This window comes from Lytechinus pictus, chromosome 5 (genome assembly GCF_037042905.1).
Source record: "Lytechinus pictus isolate F3 Inbred chromosome 5, Lp3.0, whole genome shotgun sequence".
Classification (NCBI taxonomy): Eukaryota; Metazoa; Echinodermata; class Echinoidea; order Temnopleuroida; family Toxopneustidae; genus Lytechinus; species Lytechinus pictus.
Window position 1 is genome coordinate 47,456,976 of NC_087249.1, and position 9,615 is coordinate 47,466,590.

Here is a 9,615-nt window from a genome sequence, read left to right on the forward strand (position 1 = left end):
ATTAGACCAAAAGAGAATTGGACTAAGTGGGTTTAGCCCGAATGTTGTTAGCCCATCTGATATGATTAGACCGAGTGATAATAGACCATCCGCCAGTAAACCGTTGAGACAACACTGGTTTGGCGTTATAATATAGGTACACATTTAGTGTTAAACCATTATTGGTTTGATTCTTAACTGGTGTTACGATTCTCTGGTGTGGACTGATCCCGGGGGACTGATATAGATACCGGGCAGGTGTTAAATCAACACCGGTGTGTTTGCAGTGTATTGTCAATACTATTATTATTATCATTAATATTCTCTTTCGCAATTTATACAAATAGCTTCTGAAGATTCGGTAAAAAAAATCATTATTCAAAGAGATTGTCGGGGAGATTGTTCATGTTATGCACCAACTGTTAAATTAACAGTCATGATTAAATCAAGGAGATATCTCATGACGATGCGCCGGTCTGCCAAGCACGACCAAGGGCATCCAGGTTCCTCGCTCACGGAGTAATTCCAACGGAAGGAGGGCGGTGTCAATGTACTATCCACCGCTTCACCGGGCCGCTGCATATGGCTACACAAGTCATGTACTGCACTTGTACTGCACTGCACATGTACATGTACATAATAATCTCACGCTACAGCGCTATATACTTCTCCCGATCAACGCATCATGTACCATGGTATGGCTACCAACCGTGAAAATCCCAATACTTGGTAATGGATGTGCTGTTCTTGCTTTTATCTTTCATTATAATTCCATCATGTAGCAATCAGTTTTTAGCAGGACAAGGTAAGGTATATATGGTAGCGATAATGTATATATCTATATATAGAGAGAAGGAAAACAATGGTTACTTTAAATAGTGAGACCTTGGAGTTGGAGATTTTGATCCATAGTCAGTCTATGCAAAATTCTGCTTTACACTGCAGGGTGACTGATCACAAAATTTAAACGCAACCCTCGGCCCTCTGGATGGTTACGTGTGTTAATGTTGAACTCAATGTTGTTGTTATGTTCTTGTGGATTTTAAGGCGTGTATACGTGAGTATCATCCGCGGAGTAGACAAGGCCCAGGCCTGCGTGGGGATAGGAGACAAGGGAAGGATAGGTGGATTCGAGGCCGGCGGTGGTTAGTCTTCTCTTCAGGCACAGACCCTGATTTATTTTTTATCAACAAACGGGTTTCACACGAGACAAGCACAAAAAAAGGACTGTTTCAAAATGGACCTTTAGTTAGTACACAAGGCAGCATATTAAGACCACCTTTCCTTTAATCATTTAATGATTTGCACAGCAAACTAATTTGGCAATACGACATTATAAACCAAACCTTTGCCTTGGTTTTTTTTTATTATCGTATGTACTATGTTCATTCGCTTAATAGCCCTGTATCATTATTATTATAATTTTATATATATAGATATTATTGTGTATATATATATATATATATATATATATATATATATATATATATATATTGTAAAGAAATGGATGAAGAGAACAATGGTAGGCGTAGCTTAAATCAAGGTTCCCCAGAGCTATCTACCCTTTGGAAAAATTGGTGATGCCGAAAAAATGTCCCTGCCGGGAATCGAACCCGGGCCCCCAGCTTTGAACGCCGGTGCCTTAACCACTAGACCACAGAGACGGGTTAGTGGCTAAGGCGACCCCGATCCGATTGACCGTCAGATAGACAGATTTTCGACACTATACCAATTATAATTTCCTTTGTCGGGTGAAGGTGGGTTTCGAACAATGACAAGCCGCCATGCTTCAGCTGGATCAAAGCTATTGCTTTGATACAGTACACGTATGGGAGAAAGTATACAAAATGTGTAAAGTTATACATGTACAACAGCTTTGGCAACTCTTTTATTTATATATATATATATGTACATTATTGTATCATTATTAGAAGATACCACAGGGACCACATGGACACAAAGGTCATGGATTATCAAAGGATGAAATGTCGGACATATATTCAAACTCTGTCTATTAGCTGTGATCACTATTTTATGGGCAAAACAATCAATAATCGTCAACTTGCACAGTAACTTTTTTAATGTTCCAACATAGTGCCTATAGGTTTTATATGAATATTAGATCATCTATCATAATATATTGAAGTATATTTGAGTTTCTTATTGTTTTATTCTATCGTACTATATTTAGTTTTCATTATCATTATTGCTCGTCTTGGTTTTATAGTTATATTATATACTTAATTGAGTTCGGTTCAGGTTTATTGAGGGGACGGGGATGGTCCTAATCTAATGTAAGGATCCCGCCCCGTGAATGTACCTAGTCACTTTCGCTACGTCATAATTGTGTTTCAATTGCCACGCAAACTTTCATGGCCCTGAGAAGGGGGGATGCTGCGGGGCTGCGTGAAGCACCATCAAAAATTGTCCTTGGGGTGCTGCGTGTATTATATTCTCCACAGGCAAAACCACCAAGTATTCCGGAAGATGTTTAAAAATGGAAAATGTAGCCAAAATCACCTTCATTTTGTAGTGAAACCTTTTTTTTTTTTTTTTTTTTTGCTTTTCAAATTTACATCCGCACCCCACTTAAAATCCGTTTCCAGGGCCCTGCAAACTTTGATAGCTCTACAGAAATTGAGAAAAATTATCTTTTGAGCCGTTCTCCAATTGACACTAGGCTTGACACCATGAAAAGATTGACAGTGGGGGAAGTTCACCCCGGTTTCAAACAAGAAAACACACACGTAGAAATTAGATGATTTTGATATTAATGTTTATGGTTCCCATTGCGTCTTACAGCTATCGAGGGATCGCTGCGACTCGTCGATGGCCTTACATCCAACGAGGGGCGTGTAGAAATCTACAAGAATGGTGAATGGGGAACAATATGTGACGATAGTTGGGATATATCTGACGCCAAAGTGGTGTGTCGTCAGTTGGGTAACCCGGGAGCGGAGTTGGCATTCACAAGGTCGCTGTTTGGCGGAGGAGTCGGCAGGATCTGGATGAGGGAGGTACAGTGCAGTGGCACAGAGAAGTTGCTCTCGGAATGTTCCTTTAGTGATTATGACATATGTGACCATTCAGAGGATGCAGGAGTCAGGTGCCTGGTTGATGCTGGTAAGTTGGTCAGTTGGCAGCTTTGTGTTTTTGTGACGGAAGTTCCGTAAACGCTGAATATAACGTTATGACTAAAGTTCCCTTAGCTCACGTCGCGTTTAATATCATCATTGTTTTAATTGTTATGAAGCCACGATATTAGTCATAAATTCAGGTGGGCAGTGCGGCTCTACGCGTCTTAAATTTGTGAGGACAATAAATATACCAAGAACCGTTGTGAGAATTTAGGGATGCAAGAGGCATGAAAACTATTCTCTGTCATATCCTCGCATTAATACTTTTTTTTTAAATTATTGTATTGGATTTAAGAACCGGCTGAGGGAGACCTACGTTTGATGGATGGCAATGAAACTAACCAAGGACGCCTAGAGGTTTTCTACCATGCCGAATGGGGCACGGTGTGTGGCAAGAAATGGGGACTAGCAGAAACCAAAGCAGCCTGCAGACAGCTTGGATTCAAAGGAGGAGCCTCCTTCAGCACTGGAACTGGATTTGGAGATGGAAGTGGCCGAGGGTGGCTGGATCCTGTCGTGTGCAAAGGCAACGAGAATCGCCTGGAGGAATGTTCCAGAAGTGAATGGGTTTCATCCGAATGCAGCAATGATAAGAATATCGGTGTGGTGTGTCTACATACAGAAGGTTAGACCATTCTCGGAGGTCATTTCTACGGAAACTTAATTATTGATAAGTTATTATGTTGACATGGCGAGATACGTCCACCAGTATCTCACTATCTGCTTGGCAAGAAAATGTATTTCGTCATGGCGACATCTGGCTAGTCTGCTGGCACAGAATCTGATTGAAACTTTGACAGAAACTAGCAGATTAAAAATTTGCTATTTGGCCTTCAGTACAGAGTACAGAAGTCATTCTAGGCTGTGTATTCATCTCGAGTGAAGCGTTTGCACAGCAGACTACCATACAACTTTTTATAAGACGACTTGGTGAAATAACGTATCTCTCCATGACGACCTACAACTTTTTATAAGTTGACTTGATAAGGTAACATATCTCGCCATGTCGACATACAACTTTCTATATAGTCGGCTTAACAAGATAACATTTCTCGCGTTGTAAACATCGTAAGGCTACTAGGACGACTTGGTAAGACATATTATCTCACCATGTTGAATAAAAGCACCATTATGTCGACATGGTCAGATAAAATATCTTACCATCTTGTCGGGTCGACAGCAGTTCAAACCTACCATACATTCCCATGTGAGGCAAAGAAAAAAAAGAAATACCACGGAGCAAGGGTTGATCAAAAAGGTAGAATGCTCCTACCTTCTTACACATTATTGGCGAAAGTAACCTTTGTTTCGATGGACAGGATAGGGTGTTCCTTTTCAGTAAAGATAAGAAAACTTATCAAGAGGTCTGCTACGTTATAACCAATTAACGATACATGTAGATATTCTTCTTTTTCAGTGTGTATTATCACATATCGTATTAACACACCAAATAGTAATTATGACATCATGAATAAAACTTGCAGGTACTTTGTCATATGAATGTTCCAATGTAGGTCATCTTGGTAGTCATTGTTACGTCATTAAAGATATTAATACTGGCACCGTCTGAATTTTCATAATCTTGAGACACAGTAAAATACTGTTTTTAAAATTCTATACAATGCTGCTTACTATAATTATGTACCCTAGAGTAGTTGTTTAAGAGTTTACCCCTATAACCGCCAGGGGGGGGGGGGTGAATCAAACCCCCCTCGACATTTTCCGTGACCATTCCGCTGGGCGAAATTTTTCGCACGCGCCACTCGCTGACTTTTTACTTGGAAGTCTTGCATATCTTTTGAGCCCAAAATAATTTACGATGCCCGGGTATGCGGTTGAAATATTTCGCAACATAAGGTAAGTGCATGTGAGACCCAAAATGCTCAAAAACATGATTTTGTGGACAAAGTCAATGTGAAGTGAGTTTTCTCATCTTATTCATACAGATATGGTTATTTTTACTTTCATCAGCTGAAGTTAATTGATTTTAGCATACTTATCCTTCATAAAGGTTCTGCTTTTTTTTTTTGGGGGGGGGGGGGGCAAAGAAAAACAAAAGGCCGAGAAAAAAGAAATACATAATTCATAAAACAATAAATTCATATTCAAACCAGAGTGTTTTCATTTGTAATAGTTAGCAATGCTGTAAAGAATTTAAACACCAAAAATTAGCATTCTAGGAGTTTTTTATGAATTAGAGTAAACATATGTTTTACGCATAAATTAGCATAACTAATTCATATTAAAATAAAATCTTAAAAGAAAAATCAACCACACAGCCTTGTAGATCACATCCCACACTATTATCATGCTAATTTTCACGGCGTTCGCGCGATCGGCGGCCGAGATCTCAACCACCCCCCCCCTCCCCTGTCATATAATACCAAAAATAAGCCCGATCTGGTTAGGGTTAAACAAAAATGCTTAGTTCATTGAGAATTTGATACTAAAATCAAACTTAGTTTACAATTTGTAAACACTCGTTCAGACTGTTTAAGCAACAACTGCAAGGTTCATATACAGCGTTGTATAACAAAAATGAGAAACAGTGTCTTTACTGTGCATTAATTGTTCAGATGGAGATTCGCGCCTCGCGGACGGGAGCAGCCAAGCCCATGGGCGAGTGGAGGTGTATTACCAGGGTATCTGGGGCACTGTTTGCAACAGCAGATGGACCAAGGATGAAGCTGACGTAGTGTGCATGGGTTTGGGGTACGACGATGCAGCCAGGACCAGCGTCCTCAATGTCCCTGGTGGAAGCGGGATGATCCTCCTGGATGATGTGAACTGCATCGGCTTGGGGCGATCACTGCGATCTTGCAAGTCTCGAGGATGGGGTGTTCATGACAACTGCACTCACGATGATGACATCGCTATTAAATGCAGAAGTGAGTATGTCATATTTCTTCTGTATCTTGTGGTATGCATTCGAGTATAGGTGTCTCTTTGTCTCATTTATAGTGTATGTATCGTTAGACTCCTTTCGAATTTTACACATTTATGCTTAATTTTCTATAATTCGGTTATTTTAAGTTGGTATTGTTAAATAATAAATTGCAATGTACTTTGTAAATGTACATCATTGTTCAATTATTTTCCAAATCATAAACGTAAGTATTAAGCGCTACTCAAATTGAACTTATTATGGTAATGTACGTTCATTACAAGATTAAAACAGACCGGCCTCCATAGATTTACGTAAAGAAAACTACTCGTATGTTTTGAATCCGATCTCAAAAGTTGTAGACGACATCGAGGAAGAAATGTTGTGCACTCTGAAAATTAAAAAGAGTATAAGTTTTCAAAAGTACACTAAAACAAACTTTGCAAGAAATAGTATAGTTGCATATATTATTGGATCCTGAAGTTTAATTAAATGGCATGAAACATTCGCAAAATAAGCTCAATGCATCTGTATATACAGTTGAAAAAGTCCTAATGTCTTGAAATCCACTGTTTTTTTAAACATATTTTTACTTGTGCTTTTGATTTGTAAATTTTAATACTTTTTTATTTATGTTTTTCCCTCGATATTGTTTTGTTCGTTTATGAACGAACTCCCTGAAAAAGACAAACATCGGCTGATCGTGGGCTATTTTACCGTGATTTGAATAAAATTGTCATCAAGTTGATACATTTTAAAATAATGGCTACAAAGATTGGACGCAGGGCTTTCAAGACAATCCTACATTTAAAAAAGCTGGGCAAGTAACAATATTTAAATAATACATGTATTATGTCAAGTTGATTTTAAATGATATCGTGTCAAGTTCATGCTAAATTTTATTTGATATTTTTCTTGTTTTCTTTTTCATACAGACAAGGGACCTCTGTCCTGGATACAAATAACTGGCATAGTTCTCGGTTGTCTAAGCGTTGTTATAGCCGTTTGTAAATGTTGTCTAAGGTGTCTCTTAAATGGAAGCTCAAATGCCACAACTGTTGTGGAATCGACGCCGGAAGGAACAACGCAAGACGGAGAAGAACCTGCTGCCGGTGAACCACTGAATCCAAAGTCGGATACTTATGGAGAAAAGGTGTCACCGCCATCTTACGATGATATTGGACAGTTTCCAACAAAACCACAAGGAGATACCTCTGTGTGAAGATATTAGACAACTGTAGATTACCACTGTGAAGAAAGTGTACTTTTCGAACCTGAAATTATGATAACATTATCTCCGACAGAAAAAAAGCCTCGACAGCTGATTTAAAAGAAAAAGTTTACATCTTCTAGTAACCTAGACATATAATCTCCGCATGCTATCCCACTGCCCCAAAATGGAACAGCCAATTCGCTAAGGTAGGGTTTGTGTGGAATGGCAAAATTTATCGTTGTTGTAGCATGACATCGCCTTCGTGAAACAAGTCCAAGTTAATAAGTTCACTATGTATACAGTGAAAGTGCAAAATGGGTTTAACGAGCGCTTTTCTTTTTCATGTTTTCGCTTAGCAGGCAGAGCTGATAAAACCTTAATTTTGTTTGTGGAGTATTACTGATGAAGACGTGATAAGAGCTTGGTCTGCCGTGCTTAAAAACCCCTCATTACAACAGGCCGCCTGTGGGAGAAACGAATTTGGAGTGCGTCGCTAATTTTACACGACACTCGGCAAGCCAGTTGTTACTTTGAATACGAAGAGCGTATTCTACATCGCCTTGAGTTGCGATTACAGCCTGCCCTCTTCACGGTGAACGACTGTGATCTAAGAACCTTGTTCAACACTGAACAACATGCCTCATCGATGGGGAGACTCTTGCCCAGCTTGTTTAAATCTTGCCGGAAATTAATTCCTTTTTTTTAGTTTCTCAAATTCCAATAATAACTTATGAGTTATTTAGGCGGAGAGTTAGCAGATTATGTATAGTATAACATAGACGGAGAACAAGAAGGGGTGAGAAATGTTCACAAAGTCTTTTTTCAGAGACACACACCTTACTTAGGTAGGTAATAATCAAGCAACCAACTGTGTGTTTAAAGCACAAATTCGGATGGCAAATATTGTATGATCGAAGGTCCTGACCAATGCAATGTCTTTGAAGATTTTTTTTTTCTGTATTTTGCCATTCAATTGTCAAATTCAAATTGAATAATTTCTTCCGTTTGATGTATACACAGCGGCTGAAATTCCCCTTTTTTACTGGGATGAATAAAAACAATAACAAAAACACAATACCGTATGATTGTTTTAATGTTGAATTCATAAGGTGTAGTATGAAATGCTTGAATAGAGAAAATCAGACAGTCACAGCACTGATATTTCCATCAATATTCGATATGAAACAAAGGAGTTTTGGCAATGTCATTTGGGTAATTTTCACAAAACATTCAAATTCACATCCTGGTTAGTATGCAAAGCAGGGAGTCGGTTATGTCTCTCACACTCGTGAATTCTCTTGCATATTTTATCTGGAATACCAAATATTTCAATTTTCATAGATTTGATGATCAAGAAGACCTCCATCAAGTCACAAAATGAATTTAAAAAAATGAATTTAAAGACTGAATTGCATGTTCGATGAGGAGTTAAACTAGAATTTACATCATTGGAAGAAGATTTTTATTCGAGAATTACGTTAGTGGTTTTCATATTTGCACGTCTCCATTGACGTGCATATCATTGTTTTCCGAAAAATAAGCAACACTTTTAAATTCTCATAACTTTCTTATTTTTGCATCTGTTATCGTTTATATTTTCAGTGTTTTGCTTGATTATATTAAGATATATTTATCATCAGTTATTTGATGGGTAAAACTTGATCTTTAACTCCTCAAAAAGCTTTGAGCACCGGAATCGATAGACTACCTTAGCCGGGGTAATAGAGTTCATTGAGCACCAAAAAGGTGGATGTGTGGCCTACATTGTTATATTTTCAAGGAAAGAGCGGGAGAAGGCTATGTAACATGGTCTCTCATTTGGAAAATGGTTCTCTTAATTATGGTTTGTTAGTTTTTAGTGCCTACACGAACATGCCTACCCCAAAATTGACCTTATATACTTTTTACAACTAAACAACTGTTTGACGGATCAACGCCAGATTCGATGCATGTAGCGAGTTAAGGCGATGATCTACTTTGCGTGGATTGTAATTGATTTAATTGAATATTGGGGATAAACCGATGTAAAACAATGTTATTGTATGATGTTCATTTGGTTCGTCAGTATTATCAAGTGTTTCATTATCAAGCATGATTATCCGAAATACCCCTTACATATTACCTATCAAACATTGTTCAGGACAGGGGCGGATCCAGGATTTTCTAAAGGGGGGGGGGGCACATTTTTCCGAGGAAAATTTGACAAGCACCAAATAAAGGGTTTAAAAAATATATATATTTTCCCCCCAAAAAAAATTAAAAAGCAAAAAAAAAAGGGTCTTCACTTTCAAAGGGGAGGGGGGCACACTTCTGTTTTAACGGCATTTTTGCATTACAGATTTTAATTTTGCTTCTCAATAGGGGGGGGGGGGGCACGGGCAGGCTGGACCCGCCAGTGGTTC

General features: G+C 38.5%; 1 protein-coding gene across 1 annotated transcript; it reads left to right on the forward strand.

Annotated features, from left to right (window-relative positions):
- Nucleotides 1-520: 520 nt before the first annotated feature.
- Nucleotides 521-9,252, forward strand: LOC129261170 (neurotrypsin-like). The gene is made up of 5 exons (XM_054899230.2): nt 521-784; nt 2,782-3,102; nt 3,412-3,741; nt 5,693-6,004; nt 6,936-9,252. Exons 1-5 carry the CDS (start codon nt 712-714, stop codon nt 7,220-7,222), a joined length of 1,323 nt encoding a protein of 440 aa, XP_054755205.2. The 5' UTR covers nt 521-711; the 3' UTR covers nt 7,223-9,252.
- The last annotated feature ends 363 nt before the right edge of the window (nt 9,253-9,615 follow it).